Source organism: Thalassophryne amazonica, chromosome 4, assembly GCF_902500255.1.
Source record: "Thalassophryne amazonica chromosome 4, fThaAma1.1, whole genome shotgun sequence".
Lineage (NCBI taxonomy): Eukaryota > Metazoa > Chordata > Actinopteri > Batrachoidiformes > Batrachoididae > Thalassophryne > Thalassophryne amazonica.
The window spans coordinates 67847215-67874869 of NC_047106.1; the positions used below are offsets into that span (position 1 = coordinate 67847215).

Sequence of the window (27655 nt, forward strand, 5' to 3'; positions counted from 1 at the left end):
ATGGGACTTGGGTTACACAAGTTCAAATGAATAAAAAAAAGTATTTTTCCTCTGTGGTGTATTTTGTGGTAAAATATGAGCCAAAATGCAGGAAATTGCATCTTAAAATTAAAAAAAAATTCTGGGGGAGCACCCCACACACAGACACACACACACTTGTCTGCAAATCCATCCCCCCCCCCCCCCCTTAGAAATTCCTGGATCTGCCCCTGATTTTGCTCCCTATTTGTGCCGACATAAAACACAGTATTTAAAACACACACACACACACACCAATCAAACAATTGGAAGTGTTGCGTTCTACCAGAAAGGATTGAATTGAAGCCCTGCTGAGTGGATCCTGCTATTGATCTGTTTTTAGTGACTAAAATGGGTCGATGGCTGAGGTCGGAGCCTCGTGAGTCCACGTGACGCGCGGCAGCCGCCGGTCCCTCGTGTCCAATGAAGGCTCAGATTGGATCTTTCTGAAAGGCGGATGACTCCGCGGTGTGTTCACGGCTCTTTGGGGGGGGCGGAGCTACATCGCCAGCGTTTGACAGCTGAGAAACACAAAACCCACCGAGGATAGATGGTGTGGGAGAATCCACGCTGCTGCCCCACGGCCACCGCATTATTATCACGGGGACCGGGGGGGACCGGGATGCTGCCAGTGCGCGCGGACACGCTCGTAAATCTGCTCGCGGTGCAGGATCTCTAAGAGATTTAATTATCTTTTGTAGCCTTCGGTGTGTTGTGGGGGGTGGGCAGGTATGCACCGCGCCTTCTCCTTCCCGGTGCCGGTGGAGCGCAGTCGGACCAAGGAGCGCTTGGAGGCGAGCCTGGCCGGGCTGTGCGAGCTGGAGCTCCGCAAACAGAGGCAGGAGTGCCTGGTGCAGGGGGCGCTGGCTCTGGGAGAGCTCCGGGACTCCTCCAGGGGAGAGCTGCTGTGCTTCAGTGACTGGGGCCAGGAGAACCTGACACTCCGGCGCCAGCTGGTGAGTGTTTGTTCCACTCGTCGAGAGCATCACAGTCCGGCTGTGGGGTGCGCCTTTTGTCCTTTAGTCTCCCCCCAAAAAGTTACTCAAGTTCATTGATATGATTTCTCTTTGAAAGGCTGAGCTGGGTTCCGGTGGCAGGAGGTGGGGCCCCCGGTGTCTGTGGCGCAGACAGACTCTTTAATGGCCCATTGTTCCCTGATCCTGGACCCCTTTTTTATTATTTATTTTGGAGTCACCTCTTATTGATGCGCTCTGCAATATAAAGAATAAATGATTCTTTTCGTCACGTTTCGGCACTTGCACACAATTCAGGTTGTGACATGATCCGAGCCACGCACGGATGTTATTTAAAGACAAAAAAGTTTCACTGAACAGGGGCGTAGGCTGGGGGTGGGGGGGTGGGGGGGTGGTACTGTAAACTCATTTCATTCTTTCGTTTTCTGCTGCTTATCCTGGTTTGAGTCACGGTGGTATCATAGTGCTTCCACCAGTTCAAAACATTTAATTTTTTTCTAAAGAATTAAAAGTGAACCCAAGGGCTTCTTTTATTTCTTTTGTCTGAAGTGTTTTTCGGAGCCAGCAAAATCTCTGCTGTCCACTACATGTCATTGTTCCTGTGCTTAAAAAAATCTAAACAGACATTTTCTGTATCAGTTGTTTGTGTTGTGAAACAATGACTCTTACTTGAAAGCAATTATTAAATTTAAGTGCTTTGAAACAGCCAATCATTTTCTGAAGCATTTTCAAAACCATCAAAATTTCTCTTGTCCACTAGCTGTCACCATTATGGTGTTTTTAAACAAACTGGAAAACATTTAGCACAATTGTTTCAGTATTGTGATTCAATGAATCTTCTTTGAAAACAGTGTTTAAACTTATTGCTTTCAGTACTTTAAAACTGCAAATAACTTCCTTTTTCTAATTCATCAATTTCTGAAGCAGTTGTGAATTTATTTTTTGTGTTTCAAAAACAATTATTTTCTGAACCGATGGAATTTGAATTGTCCAAAATATATAGTAGTGCAGTACATTTCTCCCCACAGTGCAAAATAACTCATTATCTGAAGCAGTTGTTTCAGTATTGTCAAACTAAAATCTTTCCTGAAAGCAGTCACTCAATGTAATGTTTTGAAATGGAGGATTATTTTCGGAAAAAGGTCCCCCCCCCCCCCCCCCCCCTTCCATTTAGTTTTTCAATTGTTTCCAAATGTTCTAAATAGTGTCTTTTGGTATCCACAAAATGTCACTATTACAATGTTTTCAACATTTGAAAGAAATGAATCTTTCTCTACGGCAATTGTTTCAGTTGTGAGAAACTGAACTTTTTTTTTACTTTTGAAATGAAAAATTGGCATTTAGTAATCATTTTCAAAACCAAGGAATTACTACTGTCCACACTATGTCACTATCACAGGACTTAATATATTAACCAATATTTTGATATTTTGAACCAGTGAATAATTTGCTGAAGCAATTGTTTCAGTGTTTGAAATGTTTCAAAATGCTCAAACAACTGCTTTTTAAAACAAATCAATATTTTTAAATGCTTGTAAGCACTGAAATGACACAACAGGAAACCAAGGAATTGTGTGTGTGTGTGTGTGGTTCATTTTCTGAAGCAATTTGTTGATGTAATTTTTTTCAGGCTTTGAACCCATGAATTATTTGAAGCTGTGGTTTCATGAAGTGTTTCTACCTGTTTTTAATCTCAATCATTCTCCAACTTTTCTCTCTCTTTCTCTTTTTTTCTTTTTAGTGCTTCAGAAGAATGAGTAATTTTCTGAGGCAAATTGAGAAAGGAGCATTTTAAGCCTTTTTCATCTTTTTATGAAGCAGTCCTTACATTTACTGTTTCCAACATTTGTTGAAACATTTTTTTTTCATCTAATTATTTATTGTAGCTTTTTTTGCATTTCGGAACAATGAATCATTTTTTTGAAGCAAATATGTGTTGCATTTTTGAGCCTTTCTAAACAGCGAATCACTTAATGACTCATTGAGCATTTCCAGCATTTTAAAAAGCAAACATGTTCTGAAGCAGTTGTTTAATTTTGTGTTTTTAGTGTTTTCTTTACAATGAATCATTTTTTGAAGTAATCCCCTTATGGAGCTTTTAAACAGTGAGTTATTTTGTGAAGAGGTTTTCTGTTAAAGTTTACAATACTGATAAAAAATCATTTTATACAGTATTTGTTTCTCTTTTGTTGTTGTTGTTGTAGTGTTTAAGATCAGTGAATTATTTTCTGAAGCATTTTAACATGTGGTTCAAAGTATGAAAAAGCCTCAAATCTGCCATCAGTGCAATATGTGTGGATTTTGAGAGCAGATTAATGCTACCCATTGGCCATGCTTAAGGAACACATAAAGATTTACACACCACTCTCTTCATCGCTGCAAATCTCTCTCTCTCTCTCTCTGTTTTGGATTTACTTGGACATTTGTTGGTTTCGGTTTCTGTTTAAACTGTCTCAACATTCGTACAACAGAAACCTCTTATTAAATGGGGTGAGAAGGAAATTAAATCAACTGCCTCCTCTTCACGCCTCCTTCTCTCCTCCTCCTCTGCCGGGGTCGAACAAAAGGCGCACATGGAGCAGAATACTAATGAGGCCCTGAAACAGAAATACAGGAGCAATGGCGTTTAACCATGTGGTAGCTGTGTGCTGGTTTTCCTGTTCCCAATCCAAGTTTGGTACGTGATCATTTTAAACACATAAGGAAGCAATGCTTCCAAAATGACCAAACCCCCAGTCTCGTAAATTCCTCCGCTGGTTGATCATTTGTGGCATTTATTATGATGCTTTCTGCACACTGCCAGTTTTCGTTTTCTGAGTAAACAGTCTGCATCGACAACCTACAGGTCCTTGGTTGGGATCTATGTTTATTAACTGTTTATGCTTATCCAAGAGTAATTACACACTAGATTCCTCTGAGACTGCGCCTTGAATATTTGCCCGATGGGACTCAAACTCAAATCTACGGTGGAGTCTCCATGGTATCTGTTCGCCATATGATTCCGACACAAATCTCTCAGCCTCTTCTATGCACACATCTCTAGGATGTATATGTCAGTGTGAAATGCTAACAGCTGACCCACAACACTTGTGGTGTACATGTGGCCGCTCGTGGACATGAATGCGGCCCCAGGCAGGGTCACACATACAGTATGTGGCGTTTGAGGTGTTGACAGCTGTGGGACTCCAGACAGCAGCTGGGATATCAGGAGGCTGTGATGTCAGAGACCCCGCGGCGTGTGTTTGCAGACGGCAGCACATATATGACTCGTGTGGTGTGATACATATACATCCATTTCTCTGGCAGAATGTTTCCTCTGGCTTTCCTGAAAACATCATAATGGTTTCAATAAACTGACAAGTTGAATCTGTTCCCACTTTATGCACATCCGTCGCTGGTATAAAAATGATATGAAATATGACAGAAATCCACCAAAGGTTACTTAATCCCACCCAGAAACTGAACATTGTTTGAATGTTCATTGAACATTTGCACGAACATCCTATGAACAAAGAATGACAGGTAATGTTTGTATGTGAACATTCAATGATCAATATACAAACATTCATAAATGTTCAGAACATTAAATGAACATTTGTAGAATGTTCGAATGCGAACATTACCTGTCCTCATTCTTTGTTCATATGATGTTCATGCAAACGTTCAATGAACATTCAAACAATGTTCAGTTTCCGGGTGGAAAGTAATTGTTGGATCGATGGAAATGAACTATAACTGATACCTGACAGGTAACAAAGATGTCAGTTTTGTTCATTTTCATGGGTAGTTCGGGAGCTTACAATGTCCAGTATTCATTACATCAAATGACCTCCAAGCACATTCAGGCAGAATTAAGAGCTACCTATTTATTGTGTTGTGGTGTTGTGTGTCTACAGCTGCTAACCTCCTTCCTGGTTGTTCATATCTTTTAAAAACTTCCATTGTTTGAACAACAACCACTGTTTCCAGTTTACTTGATTATGGGATCTCTAAAGATATTGCATGAGTTATGCTATGATTTCGTGCTATATAATTAATTACCCTGTCCCGTTGCTGAAGCTGTGATAGCAGGGCACTGTTTTCACTGGCGTGTGTGTGTGTGTGTGGGGGGGTCAAGATAAGTCAAAACAGTTAGGCAGATTTCCTTCAAACTTGATAGGGATACTACTTGCCAAGCTTTCTAAAGGTGATTAGATTTTGTTGTAGTTTGGTTAAGGAAAACATGGTCTAAAAACACTCTTATGTGTAGCTCAACTACCAAGAAGCCTTAGATTGATGCTCAAAAACATATTGAGGTGAAAAATATTTTTTGATTGATTGGTATGAATGACTTCATATAAAAACATGATTCAAAACGTAAAAAATACCATAACAGACACAAGTAAATTTATATTGTGGCGTGTAGAGCACACAGGGTATGTCTGCATCAGCCCTCTGATTCCTTTCATTTGACTTGAATTGAAAAAGACAGTCCCTATAGAAAATCTGTTTCACGGATATACATCCTGGGAAGGTCACAGTTTGATACTTTGGAAAATCTTACAGGATCCGTGAGGGTATCCATCATGAGCTGAGATGTTCCACCTTTGTGCCATGGTATTGTATTTCACATGCATTGGTAATCCTCTGTTTCTGTGGAAACCATAACATTGTCATACATGCAGGGATTTGAAGAATTTCCACCAATTGGGCTGCCAACTTATAGAATAAATCTCTTGGATGCTCCTGAACACATCATCAGTGATACAACCTGGGGTCATCAGGGTTTTAGGCCTTTCAACATCATACACTCTCACCCAGACAGCCGAGCCATGGTTGATCAGACCAGGCTTGTGTTCAGGTGGCATTTGCTACTCCCCATGGATCTCCTCTCTTGACCCAGAGCCATCTTGAGGCTTCCTCTGCTTCCTCAGTGATGTTCGTGATGGCTCTTCTCCTCTCCACTCTGGTGATGGCCAGTGCACTTGTAGAGTGACTGTCTTGCAAACCCTTTGCAGCCAACCTCGATGGGCAGACACCCCACCTTCCAGTCCTGTCTGCTTGCCAAAAGGTTCGGTTTGCTCTGATGCCGTCCTGACACAGAATCAAGGCTAGACACAAGATAGAAAATTTACTGCGTTCCAAATGTTCATAACATCTCTGTTTTGTTTTTTCTTCTGTCTGTTCCTCTGTGTCCTGTCTACGGGGGTGTTCAAGTGTCTCACAGTGAGCAAAGAACAGAGTTTTACAAGTATATTCTCAAACTTTTCTTTTCTTTCAAAGACTGCTCTGAGTCTCTTTGTGTGTGTCCTTGCTGTGATTGAACTAAAAACACAGCTGGAGGTCTGTGATGCATAACAATAAACACTACCGCTTTTTGTTTTGTTTTTCCCAGAATATACCTAAAATCTCTTTATGAGGACGGTGTGACGTAAATGCGCTGATAAAACCTTACCGTTCAATCAGGTCAGGCTTTCCACATAAATACACAAATTCTTGATTGTTCCTGCTCAGAGACTGCAAACCAGGGGCGAATCCAGATGTAAAGAGGGTGTTGTGGCAGGCACGCCCCCACCCACAACACCCCTTGATTAAAGGTCCACTTCTGAAGACATTTTTATTATTATTTTAATAACTAAAATGTTGCAATCAATATTACTCTGGGCCTATGTTTTACAGTGGAAACGGGATGCACCTGAGCTCAATTTTGAGTGTCATTGCAAATCCTGAGAATAGTTATTTGATTTCTTAGTTTTTTATTTTCAATCAAAATGCAAGAGTATAAAAAAAAAAACTTCTTCGCATGGTCATTATGGGTTATTCTGTGTAAAATTTTGAAGGAAAAAAATTCAGCAATTTTGGAATAAGGCAGTAATATAACAAAATGTGGAAAAAGTGAAGTATTGTGAATTCTTTCTGGATGCACTGTAAATACAAATTCTTGATTGTTCCTTAGGGGGATATGCCCTCCACAACACTCCTTGATTAAAGGTCCACTTTTGAAGATATTTTTCATACTACTACTTATAATAAAAATAATAATAATAATAATAATTTCAACTAAAATGTTTAAATAAGTATTTCTCTGGGCCTAAGTTTTACTATAGTTCTAGGCTACATTTAATTGATGAAGTTTAGTTAATTTAACTTTTCTACATAACTAAAGTGGTATGTGAAGCAATATCTTTTTTAAATGTAATGTCTAAGCTCAGACATTACTGGTGTTGGGGAGGTGTCGTAACACGGACCCGCAACAGGGGGCGCAAATGAACGGACAATGGATAAGACAAAGAGTAACAATTTAATGTTGTGAAACGCACAACTGGATACAGACAAAGATAATGCCAATTAAACACAAGGTGACGTGCGGGCAGGCTCGAAGATAGGAGACCTCTGGCGATCGGAGAGCCGGGACCCACACAGCTTCCACCACCAACGGCCTGAAGAACACCGGAGCCGCCAAGTCCTGAGTCCCCAGGTGGTCACTGTCTTCTGTTGCAGACCCTGGTACTGCTGGCAGAAGATGAAAAAACAGTTAATGGTGGGTGTGTATCCACACACCCAGTAATCCTTCTTCTACAGATCTTTGAGGAGGGAAAACCTCCACCTCCGATACAAAATCACCCGTGCAGCTCCTGACAGTGGCTCCTTGGATGGAGTGAGAGGCGAAGACGTCGCAGACTCTCACTGCACGCCAATCCAAAAACACTGACTCCTCAGGAATACGGCTGCACACAGAACAATTAGTTAATACTTGATCACAGCAGAGAATTACCTTACACGGTAGTTGATTTCTCAGCGAGGAGGTGGAGTAATAATCCGGCTTTTGTAGGGATGCAGGTGATTGGTGACAGCTGGTGTAAATGAGTGACAGCTGTCACTCTCTGTCTCGGCGCCCTCTCATGCTTGAAGCCCGCACTCCAAGCAGGGCGCCGACTGGTGGTGGTGGGCCAGCAGTACCTCCTCTTCAGCGGCCCACACAACAACTGGGTCTGTTTGGGGTTCTAGCTTTAAAATCAGGTCAGTTAGGATGAGGGAAGCCAAAAATATGAAAATGGAAAATGATTACGACTCTTGTGGTTAGTAATCTTATCAAACAAACATGAAGGTTGGGATATCAATTTTGGTTAAAGGCAAAGAAAAGGTGGAAATGTGCAAAACAAAAATAAAAAAAAATACAACACGCATTAAGCAGTATAGCTTTTGGGGGATTGGGGTGAGAAAATAGTCATCCAAAAACCCTCCAGAATGCATCATTGCACATCAAAAACCCAAAAGTTTCTGTGGGCCTTCAGCAGACACCCCCCCCCCCCCCGCCCCCCGGCAAACAAAGGTCTACTTTCACCAAAAAGACACCCCCCCCCCCCATTAAAAGCATTAAAAGTCAATAAAAGCTGTCTTGTTAAAATGTGTTTATCCTGAAGTATTTAAATAATGTGTAGGTTAAAGCCATTCTGTAATATGGTGCTGCATTAGAAAAGAGCTGCAATGGTTAGTGAGTGAAACAGTCTTGTTCAGCAGCAGAACAATTAGCTGTTTTCTAATTAGGCCATGAAAAAAATGTATTTTTTTGTTTTTTTTTGCTTTAATCCCTGTGCATGACATGGCATCATGGTAAAGTGTCAAGGTTATGCTAAAGTTATTCTACAGGCATGCTCCAGTTGTTTTTGCATCATCAAACCGTTTTTGAGCAACCATGATTTTCCTAAACTGGTTTGTCATGATTATAGTCCGTGACCTTCCAGTATGCATACTGATTGATGGTTTTAGCTAGGGTGGGGAAGTCAAGTCATAATAATCATCTATGACTAGCTACTACCCAACAAGTTGACTAATTTTCTTGTAGTTGACAAGTCGGGTAATTCAGATTTTTCTGTACAGCTGTCAAAAACAGAGCCGGGGTTTCCTGGGAGAGATCGTTTCTCAGAGGTCAAGCATCAACCAACACAAGCCAACTCTGAATAAATACCTTCATCTGCTTAGTAGTACCACAAACATTGTTTCTGTTTTGTTCACTGTATTAATACCATGTTTTTAACTTATTTTTTAAGTCAATTTGGAGTGTCACTGCTTAGATTTTATCTTATAGTCAGTTCATTTTAGTTTAAATGAGATTTATGTTCAGTCTCCAGATAATATTAATTCAATTTATATTTATATTTTATATTATATTGTCAAGATTAGTCATCAAGTATTCCAGCACTTGAAGGCTAATACATGACAGGTAGAATAATGATTTTCATTAGTTGGACCAACACTATTTTTAGCAGTCCCTGACAGTGGCACTGCAACCCTCAGACTCTGAGTCCTCCTTTTTTTGGATAACACTTTCAGGAACATCAGTCTGCTGTTGGACTGTCGTTATTCCATGTGTACAGCAGTCGGGCTCACTTTACTTCCTAAATCTTCCAGTTTCTGAAGGCGGGTTGTTTTTCTTTTTTGCAAGACGTAACCACTGATGTTCCAGCTGAATTCATAACACACGAGTTTTTGCAATCTGTAACTGTCGGGGGGGCATGCCGGCATTGATATAAGGAATTGATCACATCTGAGACAAATGATTCTGATGGACTGAAAAATTCAGAACCAATTCTCAGATGGAACCAGTTCCGTTTCCATCACTAACCTGAAGGTGACTGAGAATTTTATGTGAAAGATGCTTTTAGTTGAAAACCAGATTTCATGGTTATTTAATTTATCATCGTTAAATATATGCAAGTTCTTATACGGAAACAAAGAATTGAGTAGTTGAGGTGCGTGTGGGTGTGTGGGTGTGTGTGTTCTCGCTCCCCCACTGCCTTCTGTATGCAGCGTGGACGCAACTCATAATTATAATGCATCCAGCAGTGTGACTGCCTGCTGTGTGATCCAGTGTTGTACTGGTTTACATCGTTTAAACCACAGGTGAAAATCTTCTTTCCAACATCTAAAGTTCATATGACTGTATTTAAAGTCTATCCTGTGGAAAATCTGCAGGTGTAAGATTCTCATGTCCCTTTGCTTTAATTTGACCTACGTTTATCGACAGCCTGTATTGGCTGGATTTTTCACAGTAAGATGCTGAAATGTTGTAGACAGTCTGTAGTTTCTTTCTGGTTGGGTAATACTGGGTGCACCGTGTCCTCTGTATCTGTCCCCCCCAACGGCCTGGGAACAGTAATGATGGAGCACTCCGAGTGTCAGCGGACCAGGAGGGAGATCATTAATAATAGAGAACCAGCACAGACACGTGACGTGGTCAATAATGTCACCCATTAAATGATCCTGAAGCCCATGTTTGGCTGGTTTGTCCTGGTTCCTGCCTTGTTATGTTTTAATGGGTGCTGCCTTTGTTCCTGCAGTGTGTTTGTGTGCGTGTGTGTCTGTTCACAGTTGCATCACCAGAAAGAAGACACAAGCAATCAAATGTGTGAAACTGTATCAGTGATTCATTGATTTCATTAACATGCATTCGTCACCGCTGTGTGCGCTGCACCAGAAGCAACCAAAAACAAATCTCCTCACGCTTCATCACGCCAACATATTCCATTATAATATGGTAGAGACATGATTATGTGACTCTCCTTTGTTTTTGTTTTTTTTGTTTGTTTGTTTGTTTTTTTAGAAAATTTCATTTGTCATTTGACATTATGAATCATGTGTAGCCCTGAAAAAAATCAATCATATAATTAAATAACTAATAAAATTAAGAAGCTCTGAAAGAACCTGCAAACACCACACTGGAAGGCGCTTTTTTAAAACCAAATCCACAACCTGCTGTGACACAAGACTGAATATAAATGTATAAACTAACTCAGTCTAAAATTAAATGACTATAAAATTGAATTAATATTATCTGGAGACTGAAATCTCATTTAAACTAAAATGAAGTGACTATAAACCTAAATAAATATTAAGCTAATGGGAAATATTGCTACCTGAATATAAAGCTGACTGAATCTCTCTAATTAAGTGATTAGCTAACTGAATACAACTTTAGCTGACTGAAGCTAAATTAATATTAAGATAACTTAAAATTATCATAATCTAAAAATTAAGTGACTAGCTAAGTGAATTTAACTTTAACTGACTGACACTAAATTAATATGAAGCTAAGTGAAAATAAACTTAATTTAAGAGATTATAAAACTAGCTGAATATGATGTTAGTAAGTCCCTTCGGCTGCTCCCTTGTTTGCACTCGGGGTCGCCACAGCAAATCCAAGGTGGATCTGCATGTTGAATTGGCACAAGTTTTACACCGGATGCCCTTCCTGACGCAACTCCACATTACATGGAGAAATGTGGCAGGGGTGGGATTTGAACCCGGAACCTTCTGAACTGAAACCAAGCACATTAACCACTTGGCCACCACCCCTGCTAGCTGAATATGATGTTAACCAAACACAAATTAAAGTCAATGTAAGTAAACAAAGATGTAACTAAATATGAAGCAAACAAAATATAGATGAAATTAAAATAAAAATATGAATTAAAATATAGTGCCCCCAAAAAGTATTGGAACACTTGGTATTCCACACATTTTAATTTGTTTATGCCATTTCAAATACAAAAAAAAAATTAAAATTCAAAAATTCTCTCCTTAAACTCAAACTGAAAGGAAATCTGTCCATCTGATATAAATTAATAAAAAAGAAAAAAAAACCCTCAAAAGCCAAGATGATGGGTTGCATAAGCAATGGAATGCTTGGGTACAACCCCAATTCCAATGAAGTTGGGATGCTGTGTAAAATGTAAATAAAAACAGAATACAATGATTTGCAAATCCTCTTCAGCCTATATTCAATTGAATACACAACAAAGACAAGATATTTAATGTTCAAACTGATAGACTTTTCTTTTTTTTCTTTTTTTTTTTGCAAATATTTGCTCATTTTGAAATGGATGCCTGCAACACATTTCAAAAAAAGTTGGGCCGGGGCAACAAAAGACTGGGAAAGTTGATGAATGCTCAAAGAACACCAAATTGGAAACAGGTGAGTGTCATGATTGGGTATAAAAGGAGCATCCCCAAAAGGCTCAGCCATTCACAAGCAAAGATGGGGCAAGGATCACCACTTTGTGAACAACTGCGTGAAAAAATAGTCCAACAGTTTAAAAACAATGTTTCTCAACGTTCAATTGCAGGGAATTTAAGGATTCCATCATCTACAGTCCATAATATAATCAGAAGATTCTGAGAATCTTCAATCTAAAACTTGTGCCAATTACCAATATGGCTCTGGTTCTATCCGCTGTGGTGACCTCATCCCGAGATGGGAGCAGCCGAAATGACAACACACACACAAACAGTATGGCACTCTATGGTAAATCTGTGTGGAGTAGACAGTTCTCAAAAACTGAGTGACTGTGCAAGAAGAAGAGTGAGGAAAGCCACCAAGATACCCAGACAACTCAGAAGATGTTATAGGCTTCTCTGGCTGTGAGTGGAGAAAGTGTGCATAGTGCATGTTTTGAGTTTTGTATCCCCAGTTATACAGCTTCATGATGAAGTGCTATAGAGGAGGATTTTCTTTCACCAAAACATCAAATCTAGGCTTGCATCTCAGATGTACTTTCTGGCAAATTGTAGTTGAACTTTCAGGTCTTCTGTTTAGGAGAATGGATATGGGATTGTGCATGTACCCTTGCTGTAACAAAAGAAAAAAGGAAGTATTTCTTTCACATTGTCCACAGAATACCCCATTGTTTCTTTACTTTCTTGTGTGTCCACATAGAGATGAACTGTCTGAAGTGTTGCTATATAGACTCATTGGGATGGGAAGATGTTAATGCTTCAGAATTTTTCTTTAATTTTATGGATTCCTTTTCCACTTCAAAAGCCTTTCTGCCTTTTTTTATTCACACAGACATGCATGCGGTAGAGATTCATATACCACCCATGTCACATCTTGACTATTTAGCCAGCATATGCCAACTGTATTAAAAATGTTTGCATATGCGGCTGTACGTCTAATAAATTATGGATAAGTTTTTTATAAGTTAAGAGCATGCTGATATACATCATAATACACCGAGTACCTTGAAAAATTTTGGGCATGCACAATATTTTCGATGTATGCCAGCGTATGTCTGATACATTCCGCATATGCGGGACATAAGTGGTAGGTAAGTTATGACATTGCTGACACACGTTTCTTGTAATTTACTCATAAGACGAAATACGTCCATTAATGCTGTCCATTGATTGGCTGAAAGCTGCAGTTCTCATGCAAACAGACTGGCCTTGATATTTGAAATATTTGGTTTTTATTTTATTTTAAGAGTTTACATTTATATCTATAGATTTTAGAAGACTTTTTTAAAAATAACCGGGACACGAGTACTAATTTCATACCATTAACATTAAATGTGAGTTGGCATGAGAGATAAAGTTCCTTGAATCCTTGAAACATTCACACACGGAGTAAATATAAAGTCTTAATCTTACCTGTTTGTTTCAGTTGGATTCATCATCACAGCCTGACAAAAACATATCCACATAAAGCGTCCTGATTTTGGAAAAAGACATCTGAAAATACTTGAATTCCTTGTCGTGGCTGAAAAAATGTAGCATTTTTAAAGCAAATGCATCAGTGGTTTCTCCGCTCCAGGTGCATTTCTCAGCCTGAGAATGCCGGTGTCACGGTGTGATCGGTCCCCCACAGCCATCAGTCGACTCATCTGCATTGTGCATGCAATGAAAATAAAACCCATGTTCCACCAAAACAAAAATAAAATAATGTTAAATTACTCTGTTTTGCCTCCTTATGGAGAAGAGACAACATGCGACAGTGTATGTGTGCTTGATGACGTGCTTGTCAATATTTAAGAGTTCTACCTGCCAAAAGGTTTCTGCCGGCGGTAGAAATGCAACGCAAGCCAGACTAACTGTACCAACCCAAACCACTTGGTGGAAATGGGACTGTCAGCGTATGCTGACTAAATTGTCAAGTTTTGACAGCTGAATTATTTATTAGATGTACACCAGCGTATGCCAGCATTTTTAATTCGGTCGGCATACGCTGGCTAAATCATGTGACAAAGACCTACTGTTTGACGAGCATGCTTTCCATCATTGATGGTTTGGAACGAAGAAAGTGTCACCTTGTTTCAAGGATGTGCTCTGTCTTCTGATTAAAAAACCAGATGTCAAGAATTTGGGAGTGATATTTGACAGCTGTTTGATATTTGATCAACAGATAAACACTGTTGTCAAAGCAAGCACAGACGCTGTAGCACAGAAGTCCAACAACTGAACACCACTCAGATTCAGATTGGGGAAGCCGTATATACGAGGTCTGTTAAAAAGTATCCGACCTTATTATTTTTTAAAAAAACCATATGGATTTGAATCACGTGTGATTGCGTCAGACAAGCTTGAACCCTCGTGTGCATGCCTGAGTTTTTTCATGCCTGTCGGTTGCGTCATTCGCCTGTGAGCAGACTTGGAGTGAGGTGTGGTCCACCCCTCTCGTCTATTTTTTATTACGAATAAATGTCTGAATGATTTGGAGCTTTGCTGCATCAATTTTTTTCCAGAAACTGTGAGAGACCTCCAGGTGGACACCGTTCGAAAAATTAATATGGCTTTCAGGGACGATTTTATGGGGATTAAACAGATTACGGGGTGTTACTGCCCCTTTAAGGACGGCCTGCAATTGCTGAGAGCGCGGCGCGCTCCCAGCCCCCATCGACAGGCTGACACCCTGCTGGAACAACCAGATCATTTCCAACGTGAAAGCTTTGTTGATCCGGGACCTCGTCTGACTTTCACAAAAAGGCAGAAGAGGTGGACATCAGCACTTTATCGGCACATTCCACCGTTACAGGAGTTTTTTTCATGGAAAAAGAAGCGGAGGGACGCGCCACTGTGCCGCTCATGGTGCGGCACAAAACCACCTCGGTGTTGGTCTCACAGGACGGCTTAAAGGTGGATTTCAGATGGCTGTCGGTTGCTTTTCAGTCGTGTGATTATCCGATTGTGATTGTGCATGAGCTGGACATGCCAGAACATGTCCTGGAAGGCTTCATCACGGCGTTGCTTTGCGCCGAGCGGCTGCACCGCGACGCGCGGTGGAGCAGCTTCTCTTTCCATGACAAAAACTCCTGTAACAGTGAAATGTGCCGTTCATTTTTAAACTGGACGCTGTCTTGATCCCGTATGTCCTCTGACTAGCACAGGAATTGTGAAAAGACGTGGACATCAGCACTTGATGCAAATTATTAGTTGGGTGAATACGGTTTTAAAAAGGAATAGTTTGCATCATGTATTATGCTTAGTTATCATGTTACAGGGTAGCATATGTCACATGTCATAGAATCCAATGGATGCTGATATTGTTTAACCTTTACTTTGCAAACCAAGCACGCAACACAGTCAAAACTATTCCATGTATTAATCCTGTTAGCTCAACCAGTAATTTGCACCACTTTTTACCAAAATTGGAGCAACTTTAACTTTTGACCCCTGTACACACTGAAATTGACCTTTCTCAGTGTTCTTGCTGTTTTTACCCCATAACTCCAGACCATTCATTCACAGATAGTCCAAACTATACGTTTTTGGAATCTTTATGATCAGACAAATAATATGGAATACCTTTCAATATGATTGGAGCATTTTTAAAATTTGACCCCTGTGTAATTCTTCAATTGACCCCTTCTTGGCCGCCTATTGAAGGTTCACGTGGGTACCCGGAATTTTTAAAAGAGTAATGTCTAAGGAGTATGTGTGCCAAATTTGGTGCTTGCATCACCATTTGAAGCATTTTTTTCAGTTATCCGCTGCACTAATGACTGGCTTTGTGTCAAATAGAATGAGAGCTGGCAAACAGCTGCATGAAGCTGTGCAACAAATGACTCACAGCTGTGCTGCTTTCATTAGCATTTCTGCAACTGGTAATTAGGTGGCAAGGACTTTTTGAAGCCACGACTTTTGTTGTTGCAATCACTAATTATTGGTTCATATTTTATTAGGCCTTTAAAATGATTTCTCATCAGAGCAATCAAATAGAGACCATATCTTCCTTGTTTTTCAGAGCGCTCTCCAGAGTTCCCCGTGGGGCCTGATGCAGGCGCTTGAACAGCAGGTGGGCGAGCTCAGCATCGATACTGACGACGACTGCCATGTTGGAGTCCAAGGAGATATCGGCGATAGTCGACTGATTTCTGGTAGAGATTTGGTGTTTGTTGTTATAAAAGTGGGCAGCACGGTGGCTTAGTGGTTAGCACTGTTGCCTCACAGCGTGAAGGTCGTGGGTTCAATTCCCGTGGCCTTTCTGTGTGGAGTTTGCATGTTCTCCCCGTGTTTGCGTGGGTTTCCTCCAGGTGCTCCGGTTTCCTCCCACATCCAAAGACATGCGGGTTAGGTAGATTGGAATCTTTGAAAAATTGTCCTTAGGTGTGTGTGTGGGTGTGTCTGCGTTTGTTTGTCTGTTTGTGGCCCTGTGACAGACTGGCGTCCTGTCCTGGGTGTGCCCCATCTCGCGCCCTATGACTGCTGGGATAGGCCCCAGCCCCCCGCGACCCTTAATTGGACTAAGCGGTAGAAGATGAATGAATGAATGTTATAACAGTTCTTACATGCATTGAATTAAAAGTGCACAAAACATCAACAGTAAAAAGAAGAACTTTATTTATCAAGCACTTATGTACACTTAAATTATGTACAGAATAAACATGATCTTTCACCATGTGCAAAGGAGTAAATGGTACATTGCAAGTGTCGCTGCTATTTTCTGTCAGTCCACTTGTAATTTCACACCCAATGACCATTTTCCTTTGATATCAAACATACTCATCTTTGCACCCATAGGCATACTTGCCTAAAAGTAATGTGTGGACATGCACAAAAGCTGATGCGTTCCTGTCATCAATAAATAAATTTTAAAAAAGATTATTATTATTGTAAATGGTAAATGGGCTGCATTTATATAGCACTTTTCCATCTGCATCAGACGTTCAAAGCGCTTTACAATTATGCCTCACATTCACCCATTCATATAAACACACTCACACACCAATGTCAGGGTGTTGCCATGCAAGGCACTCACTACACATCAGGAGCAACTAGGGATTAAGGACCTTGCCCAACGGCTCTTAGTGATTTTTCCGGTCTGGCTGGGTTTTGAACTAAGGATCATCTGGTTTGAAGCCCAACAGTTAACCACTAGATAATCACCTCCCTGCATCACCCGGTGTCAAATATTAGTTAAAAATTTTAAAGAGGATTGTGGGGTCATCACATTCTCTGGGTTTTTTCTAATGTCCATTCAAACATTATAAATTCTATTGGCACACATTCCACGAGCTACAATGTCAAAAACACTAGAAATATCAAATTTGAATTCCTATAAACAGACTGATATCTCAGGAACTATGACGTGCAGAGGAAACTAAAATGGAACGTGTGCTTGCAGATATTCAGGAAGCCTGAGTGTATGAAGACGGTGAGTGATAAAACAATAACTTCCTGTAAGATGCATTACGATCGACTCTCTGGTCCACGGAGCCCTGAGCGGTGAGTCGACAGCCGCTTTTAGGGTGGAATGTTAAGCAACTCAAAAGGTTACTGGAGTAGGTTAAATAATTTTACACATTGTGATAAATCTTGACTTCTGGATCAGATGCAAAGTAGTCACAAGACACTCGGGGTACGTTTTGAATTTTGTAATTTTACTCTGCAATTACAGGTTGATTTCAGTCAGCACCTCTTCACAAACATTAGCCTCAACCAATCCAAACCCAGTGGTGGGCACAGTTCAGCTAATCCGATCACAGACAATTATCGAAGCTAATGTTTTTGCTAGCGGATTAGCTTTTCAGATAAGTTTTAAAACCATCATTGGACCAATTATCTTCCGATAAATTTAGTTCCAATAACTTTCAGTCCAATAACATTTTTTTTGCTGGTAAAGTGAGCAAAGTTTAACGGTCAAAAACATTTGTAAACCCCAAAATCAAAAATTTTAGTCCATCTGTTGTGTGTTTGTAACAGACTAGCTGCTTGTTGCTTACTGATGATGTCATCATTAAGCGCAAAACGTGATTGGCTGGTCGACGCAGGGAGCATTGTGGGTAGTGCAGTTCAGGTTCACTTTGGACGTTACAGTGAGTGTTATCGTCCGCTCAACACAAAAACAAAATGGACTAATTCTAACTTGATTTTATTTTATTTCTTGGTGACTGACGGTATAATTTAATCGCCAAGACTCGGTGGGGGAGAGGAGCTCTCACGGTGCAGCTGTGTGTACAGAGGGACTTTTCTTCACCATTTAGACACTGTTTTGGATTTAAAAAAGGATGCTTTATGTGGATTATTTCTTCAGATGAACCCCACTGAAACTAATAGGTAAGAATTTGTATTTACTAACGTGTCATTTATTCTGCCAATCAATGCACTAATGGACGTATTTTGGTTGTTTAAGCCACAGGGTTCAAAGCATGCGAAAAAAGCAGCAGCTTTTCAGTTCGTACTTCTAATACTGTTTTTACTGCTTTTGAAAGATGATGACAGTGTTTGGGGGGGTATTCATTCATTTTTTGTGCGTTCTTATGTGTTTGTGATCCTTGAATTTACCCAACAGCGAAAAGTGAAAGTGAAACTGGTTTATCAGAAGCCGACAGCGTAATCTGATGTGTCTGCATCCGAATCAATACTAAAAGTTATCGGTTATCGTTTATCTGTAATAAAGATACATTTTTTAGCAGTTTATCCGTTTAGTGGCATAAAAGATAATTTTTCAGTTATCGGATTAATGGTTATCGAAGCTAACTTTTTGGTTAGCTGTGCCCACCACTCTGAGGACCACATGCCACTGCATCACGTCCCAGTTCTCAGATGGAAATCATCCAGGCAGAAAACCCAACCATCCCTGATTAGACTAATCACAAAAGAAATTAGGAAAATGGCCATTTATGAATTTAAGAATTGTAGCTCAAACTGGTTGTCCTGTGTCAGTCATGTTGATGACATTTGCATGTTAAGAACACACCCATGCTAGCCGCAGACCAACACTTTATAAAACACAGCTTTAGTCTAGTATTTGTTCAGTTTGGAGGACGTTGTGATGCCTCATTCTTCCATCACACACTAAAACCGAATAATACGATCAGATGATCAAAGCAATGTCATAGAAGAACTTACTAAATGCAATTTTTAAAAAAAATCTCTTAAGACTACCAGTGCTGGAAAGGATCATTTACAATCTGAAAACACCATTTAACAAAGTAAGAGGATAAATAGAATAAATATGATGAAGAAAGTGCCTTCAGTTTCTGAATCCACAGAAACTCTACTTATCACCTCAGAGCACAAATCTTTGTAACTTTTTTTGTTGTTGGTTTTTGTTTTTTCTTTTTACTTCGTTGGCCACTGAGACTTGTCCGCCTTAAAACAACTGACATGTAGAATCTGTAGATACTGAACTGGAAAGAAGGAAATGCACATGATGGCTGGTTACCTGGAAAAATGACCTAGATCAAGTTATCAGCTACTGGTACAAGTCTTACCACATTAGTGATTAATTTTTAATTTTGTATCATCTGTCTCAAGAAAGTGTTTGCACTTTAGACCACCTTAAGGGCCCCTTCACACATTGTACGAATGTGGTCCAATTGCGCATGAAACAGGAAACGTATGCAGTTCATAGAAAATCGGAGGTGCCTTTAACGCCTCTTACAGCTGTCACTACCATCTACCGCTCGCCACTCCTCAGAAGCTGCAGTGGTCTCTCTTGGTTGGGCCAAACCATTATTAAGATTTTTAATATTCTGTGCACATCCGCGCTCTGGCCTAACCACCAAGAAGCGATCACTACACCTAGAGTAGTCCCACAACAAACGAATAACTGCACTGCAAAACAACGCATAACTTGCTGATGTATTAATTTGACAATGTTTTACTTTACTGTTGTTCTGAAAAACATTGCGGTCGACCTGACGTGTTGGACCTTAGACCTCAGCCATGAAAGTACTTGACTAGAGATGCCCAAAAAAATTTCAGTTTTCTCTAGCAAAATAGAGTGATCAATTTTATCAAATCCAGCACTCAGAACTAATAGCAGTAACACTGAGGTGGAGTCTGGATCCATCGCCAAAAAGTGATTCTTATACACTGTAGCAAGCATAGTTTACATAGAATGGTATGCCTTTCATGCCAGATATAGAGGTTCTAGAGCTGGGCAGAAATAACAGCCTCTAAAGGCTTCCTATAACTTCCAGTGACTCTGGATTCTGGTTGAAGGTATTTTGGACCATTCTTCTTTACAAAACATCTCCAGTTCAGTCAGGCATGTCGGTTTCTGAGCATGGACAGCCCGCTTAAAATCACACCACAGATTTTTTATTTTTATTTTTTTATTTTTTATTTTACACATTACTGTCAATGCATGCACTGTGACAAACATACAGTGGGGGAAATAAGTATTTGATCCACTGTCAATTTTGTAGGTTTTTCCACCTACAAAGAATGGAGAGTTTTTTTTTTTTTGTAGGTACACTTCAACTGTGAGAGACAGAATCTAAAAAAATCCAGAAAATCACACTGTATGATTTTTAAATAATTATTTTGCATTTTATTGCATGAAATAAGTATTTCATCCCCTAGAAAAACAGGCCTTAACAATTACAGAGCTCAGATGTTTCCTGTAGTTCTTGACCAAGTTTTCACAAACTGCAACAGGAATTTTTGGTCCACTCCTCCATACAGATCTTCTTCAGATCTTTCAGGTTTGGAGTTTCAGTTCCCTACAAAGATTTTGTATTGAGTTCAGGTCTGGAGACTGGCTGGGCCACTCCAGGACCTTGAAATGCTTTTTACGGCGCCCCTCCTTAGGTGCCCTGGATGTGTGTTTGGGGTCATTGTCATGCTGGAAGACCCAGCCATGACCCATCTTCAGTGCTCTTACTGAGGGAAGGAGGTTGTTTGCCAAAATCTCGCAATACATGACCCCATCCATCCTCCCTTCAATACGGTGCAGTCGTCCTGTCCCCTTTGCAGAAGAGCACCTCCAGAGTATGATGTTTCCACCCCAAAAACTTCACGGTTGAGACGGTTTTCTTGGGGTTTCTCATCCTCTAAACACGTCAAGTGGAGTTGGTTTTGCCACAATATTAAACATAAAAGTAGGATTTCACTTATTGCTGTTAATTCAATCAGAATATAAGCTGTGTTAGAAGCTGAAATGACAGTTTGCTGCATACGAGGTCTGTTAGAAAAGTATCAGACCTTATTTTTTTTTTTCAAAAACCTGATGGATTTGAATCACATGTGCTTGCGTGGGCCAACCTTAAACCTTCGTGCGCATGCGTGAATTTTTTCACGCCTGTCGATTGCGTCATTTCCTGGTAAGCAGCCTTTGTGTGAGGTCGTGTGTTGTGCGCGCGTCACATTTTCGTTGCAAGGAAAATGATGGAATGAGTGAAGCAGCGCCGCATCAAATTTTGCCAGAAATTGGGCGACAGCCAGGTGGAAACCATTCGGAAGATTCAGACGGCTTTCAGTGACAATGCTCTGGGTGTCACACAGATTAAGGAGCGTTACAACCGGTTTAAAGACGTCCGCACAATGGTGGAGAGCGTGGTCGACCATCAACATGCTGAAATGACCAGATTATTTCCAAAGTGAATGCTGTGGTGATGCGGGACCGTCATGTGACTATCCGAAAAATTGTGGAAGAGGCGGACATCAGCACTTTTTCAGCACATTCCATTGTGAGGATTTGGCCATGAAAAGAGTTACAGCGAAATTTGTGCCGCTGCTGACGGAGCAAAAGCGCCTCCATGTTGAAGCCTCACAGGACATGCTGGATTCCAAAAAATGATGCCCACCTTTTCTGCAATTTCTCAGATAGTCACATGACTGAAAAGCCACTGAAAGCCGTCTGAATCTTCCGAATGGTTTCCACCTGGCTGTCGCTCAGTTTCTGGCAAAATTTGAGGCGGCCCTGCTCCACTCGTTCCAACATTTTCCTTGCAATGAAAATCCGACGAGCGCACGACACACGACCTCACACAAAGGCTGCTTACCAGCAAATTATGCAATCGACAGGCGTGAAAAAATTCACGCATGCGCACAAAGGTTCAAGGTTGGCTCACGCAAGCAGGCTTGATTCAAAAACATCAGGTTTTTGAAAAAAAAAAAGAGGTCTGATACTTTTCTAACAGACCTCGTATGTGTTTTACTTTTCTTACATTTTCTTCAACATGAATGGGACATACGTACATTAGCTGTTTTTCACATTGGGTTAGAAATGTGTTGGCAGTGAATTTCTAAACTTGTTTTTTATTCTTGGGTGTTTGTTTTGTAGACTCTTTATGAAATGCCACACACACACACACACACACACACACACATAAAGCAGCACACTTTTATGGAATTTTGTCTTTGTGTCCAATCTGTTACCCCATCCCCCCTTAGGCTTCGATGAGTCTACTGAGGGACAGTCTCCAACAACAAGGTCTGATGACACCACAGAGACTTTGTCTTCCTGGACTTGTACCAATGATATGCCAAAGTCTGTTGGTAAGTAAAGCAAGTAGAACAGCAACAAAGAGTACATTTGATTTTACTTTCAGGATAAATGTTGACTGATAGGCCATGGGACGAACTCTGGCAAGATGAACTTTCGTTTGAAGACTCACCGAACCAATTTCTGTTGATTACCTCTTAAAGATCACATATATTGTTGTATTAAAACAGATTTTTCTGGAAAAATAAGTTACACATTTAATTCTAAAACTGATTTTAAAGTTGATTGTTACGCTGAATCCTGTGTAGTTTAGTACTCGCACTAGATGGCTTATGTGCAGCTAGACATCCAATCAAATTGTTGGTTCATTCCTATTTTTCTCAGTAGGTGTCTACTGATCAGCCAATCAAAGAGGTTGTTACAATCTCATATGTCGCAAGATGGCAGCCTCCTTGGAGTGCTGTATACATGTTGTTCCAGAAGAAAATAGTGATGTTTTAAAGCGTACTTTGGCTAAATATAAGAAGATCTGTCAAAGAAAACAGGCTGCACAAAAGGGAAATGTTCTTGCCAGGAACACGGACTGAGCTACACAGAGCTCTGTCACTGTGTCGCCTGCACCAACGTGGACGAACAAAACTCTGATGTGACTGGGACACTTAAAGTAGACCTACACTGAAATAAATGTGGTCAGATTTCAGAAAGAAATAGCTGATATGTATTTATAAGACCCTTGTGAATGCAGTAAAGTAAATCTGTATGCCCAAATTTGTAATTCAGAGGAGAAATCTTTGTTTAAAAATGACAAATTTGCAGCTAAAATTTAGCCCTCTGTGAAAACAGTTTGTACAGCCGTATCATTTCCATAACGTCAGGTACAAGACGATGCGCTCCCGCCTTCAGTCCGATCCCGCATTGAAATTGATTTTATCTGTTAGTAATGTTACTTATACACGTCCTGGTTTCACCATCCAAAGGTAAGCTGCAATGAATGTGAGATACAGATCTGTGTGCTCAGATCAGCAACGACATCAACAGTAGGCGCCGTTCTTCCTCTCCCGCTCTCTGCCTCCACTACACTCGCTGTTTTAATGCGAAGCAGCCGGTACACCTGTTGCTGCAAGGACAGACTTCTTGCGGCAAAATCCACAGCACCGCACGTCTCTGCAATGGGAGCCCCAGAGCTCCATGGACGCTGAGAGAGGTTTATATATTTTTAATGACTGGGATTCTTTGCGGGTCTCACCTCCATATCCCGCGATGGTACTGGAGGCGAAAGACAGTAGATTTTCATTGCGACACCACTCAATCAAACGGGCGTATGAAAAAGTCCCCCAAAATAATTTTCAAGCACAAATAAAAGAAATGTGTACTCACCAAACGTGCCACAAGACAATATGAAGTTTTAAAAAAAGTAGATCCTTCCGTATAAGACAAGAAAAAGGTGCAGATGCAAACTGACGTAAATCCACAAATTACAGTTGGCGCAATGCATGCTGGGAGAGGGTCTTCTCCGTGACGTCTCGGCAGCGTCCATGATGAGAGGAACAATTTGCAGAGGGCTAAATGTTAGCTGTAAATTTGTCATTTTTAAATGAAGATTTCTCCGTTGAATGACAGATCTGGGTTTGTAGATTTACTTTACTACATTCAGAAGGATCTCATGTGTAAATGTAAGTCATTTTTTGTTCAAAAAATCTGACTGCATTTTTTTCAATGCAGGTCTCCTTTAAGTTGGGAACATTACTACAGCATGAACTTAAGATCTGGAGCTCTTTACCTACGTACGAAATAAACTGACAGTGAAGCAGGAAATAAGTGAAACAGTGAAAAATGCAACAATGAGAAAGATTAATCTGCATGGGATTTATGTCCAAAAATGTCTACTTTCCTGAGGTGAAAAGTACGTGGTTCTGTAAACAGAAAATAGTTTCTTATCAAAACAATTGCAATTTAATTTATATTCTAATGTACTCAAATTTGGATTTAGATGACAGAGGAGGAATTTGTCATTTAATCCAATACAGCTGTTCTATATATATATATATATATATATATATATATATATATATATATATATATAAAATTCACAATCGTTTTGCATACATGCACCACTATAAGTGAGATCGGTGTAAGATGAAGGCTAATACTACGATCTTGACTTGGCTGGTGTTTTACTGGTTGTCAAAATAAATTGTGATGTCTCACTCTATTCTGATATTTATTGCCTTCAAACTGTACTGTACGTACATCATTGTTGGAACTATGTTTACTGTTACCAGAGGATGTGGGGAATTTTCAAGAATAATTTTGAAAAGACAATTTGTTAAAAAGCGTTACAGTTTCAGCCACAGATAATTTACAAAAATTTATGTACTGTACATAAATGGCACTGTGCAAATGTTTTAGGACATTTTCAATGAACTGTAGTGATTATTATTGTTGCTGTTGTTATTATTCCATGAGTCAAAACAAAATCAAATTTGAAATGTCCAAATATTCCTATTCCATCAAAAATCAAATGTGAGATTTTTTTTTCTATCTACTTAAAGAAACCAAATTTTAAAATAAATAAATAGAAATGTTCAAATGACAGCAAAAAGAGAGGTTAGTATAACATGAAGACAGCTGCCAATAATCGCTAAACAACATGAACACGAGTTTATATTGTTTTATCACCTGAAAACTACTACTTTTAGACTGAGAAAGTGGTTACATATTTTACATGATTACTAGATGTATTTGAGGATTACTTAGAAATATTACATATTTAGTAGTTTTTCATTATTTTGCAAATGTTTGGTTGTGATGTGTCATCAAATGTCCTGGATCTGAAAATAACCCCCCCCACATCACAATCAAACATTTGCATAATATAATCAACATATGAAAATGACTACATTACCTAAAATAGTTTTTAAAAAAAATATAGGAGCATTTATACGAAATTAGCCATAATATGGATCCATATGTCACTTTGAAGTGTACCAGTGTCAAAAATAATGGAATTGTTGGAAGCAACAATGCGACAAACAAATCGACACAATCTTGTCGATTTTTCTGTTAAACACTGGCTATTTCAACTTTTCATTTTTCTGTGTTTCCTGGACTAAATGTATTTTTACTATTTCCTTGTATTATTCAGTATACACATAGATGTTCATTCTTTTGGAAATCTTTAAAAACACATAGATGTTCATTCTTTTGGAAATCTTTAAAAAATAGTTGACTGTACAGTATGTGGACAAATGTTGCATTTCTTTCACTCATCCACTATTTTGGATCACAAAATTTGAGTTCAAGCTATAATCAATTCATTGTGTGGGTGAAGTTCACAGATTTAATATTCGTCACATGTCAGTTTTGTATTTCTTATATTTTTATGCTAATGTCATTACACATTGTTTTCTGTATTTAGGAGACCCTCTTATGCTGAATGAAGAAATGGATCCACCAGTCCTGCAGGCAACTGTACCACATTCTTTCTCAGCTCCTTATACATCTTTGGAGGGAATTGCTGAAGAAAGCCCAATAGTGGAGCCCTGGCAATGGGACCTCAGCAGACCTAGCCAAGCCTGGCCCCAGCAGGCTTTCAAGGATCACGTCAACGAGGTGGACTATCATCAGGCTTTGAGAGTGGAGAGTTACATCCTCAGTCTCATCCAAAATCATACTCGCTTACCACAACCATCTCAGCCTTATGCCAGCTTAATGTCTGATCTTTCAGACTGCACTTCCAGAGAAAACTCTGGACAACTGAGAACGCCTCCTCTTATAAGTGAGAAATGCCCTCCTGGCCCCCATGCTCAGCCACAAGTTGACCTTTTAGTCAACCCTATCAACCAAAGCTGGGGTTGTGACCATCCGAAGGGGGAGGACTATAGAGAAGACGCCCCATCTTTAGAAGAGGACTGTTATCTAGCTCTGCCCTACCCCCCATCCAGGCCACACTCACTCGTTGGGAGGATACCATCACCTCTCTGTCGCCTGGAAGCCAGCTATGGTGTTGGGGTTCTTGACCTTTCTTGTGAACACACCTCCCCCCATCATCATCAACAGCTTCATCCCTCTATTTGTCCCCAACACAATCTAGTCAGTGCTCAGTATATCCCTGGAAAAGGCTGCCATGCCCCTGTATGCTCCCCCAGACACTACAACCCTGAGCAGACTAATCTGGACCAAAATATCATCTCTATTGACAAGCCCAACTCCAAATCCAGAACCTCTAAGAAAAGCCAGAATGAGAAAACCAAATCCAAAAAATCAAGCAATAAGAACAGTCGATCTCATTCAGAAAACAGTCTCCTAGGCCAGCAAGGACTGCCTGAGCGGAGGTACAGTACCACTGAGAGGCACCACACCAGAAGTGACCAGGCTCACAACCAAGGTCAGGTCACTGTGTCCCAGGGGAGCAGCAGCAGCAACAGTGGGAATCGACGCTGGTGTTCCAACCTGGAGATTGTCCAAAATGAGGGTGACACCCACCAATCACACAGACTGCCTTCTCTAAGGTCCCGCCATGGCCAATATTTTGCCCACTCCCGGTTGCAGAGTTACCATCATCGTCCTGCACATTACTGGGATTCAGACCTTTTAGAAAGAGCACCGCTCTGTCAGGGAGAAGAGGTTCAGTCTGGGGTTTGCCCTGCAGAATCAGAGTCCAGTATGAGTGAACTGTATTCTCCAGATTCCAGCTCTTTGTCCAGTGACTCAGATGAGAGTGGCGGGCTGGTATGGCCTCAGCAGCTGCCACCTCGCCTTGCTTCTACCCCATCCTCATCCCCTCCACAAGCCTGTGCCGGCACGTCATCCCAGCCAAAGACCCTTGTCAAGATCAAAGCCTCCCATGCTCTCAAGAAGAAGATCCTAAGATTCCGCTCAGGGTCCCTCAAAGTAATGACAACTGTCTGAGGCAGTGTGCCAAACTGTTTAACACCTGTAACTTTTGAGACTGTTTTTAACAGCCATTACTGGAAGATCACTGTGGATAATGTATTAAATCATCAGTTAATTCCTGTGTATTTTTTCCTACCTCTACTTCTCTTCTCATTGCAACACCAATGGCCCTGATTACAGATAAGCTGCAGCCACCAAGACACCCAGACAACCCAGAAGAAGTTATAGGCTTCTCTGGCTGTGATTGGAGAAATTGTGCACAGTGCATGTTTAGCATTTTGTATCCCCAGTTATACAGCTTCATGATGAAGTGGTACAGAGGAGGGTGTTCTTTCAC

The 27655-nt window shown here is 40.4% G+C and overlaps 1 protein-coding gene across 1 annotated transcript; it reads left to right on the forward strand.

Annotated features, from left to right (window-relative positions):
• The first annotated feature begins 749 nt into the window (after positions 1-749).
• LOC117508314 (dapper homolog 1) lies at positions 750-27470 on the forward strand. Its single transcript, XM_034168047.1, has 4 exons — positions 750-974; positions 15991-16123; positions 22371-22475; positions 25841-27470. The coding sequence occupies exons 1-4, from the start codon at positions 750-752 to the stop codon at positions 27331-27333; spliced, it is 1956 nt and encodes a 651-aa protein (XP_034023938.1). The 3' UTR covers positions 27334-27470.
• The last annotated feature ends 185 nt before the right edge of the window (positions 27471-27655 follow it).

Excerpts from the sequence above, each read along its gene's own strand:
- LOC117508314 (XM_034168047.1), top strand. The coding sequence starts at position 750 with ATGCACCGCGCCTTCTCCTTCCCGGTGCCGGTGGAGCGCAGTCGGACC. Across the intron at positions 975-15,990 it reads TGACACTCCGGCGCCAGCTG|AGCGCTCTCCAGAGTTCCCC; the intron begins GTGAGTGTTTGT and ends CTTGTTTTTCAG. Across the intron at positions 16,124-22,370 it reads CGATAGTCGACTGATTTCTG|GCTTCGATGAGTCTACTGAG; the intron begins GTAGAGATTTGG and ends ATCCCCCCTTAG.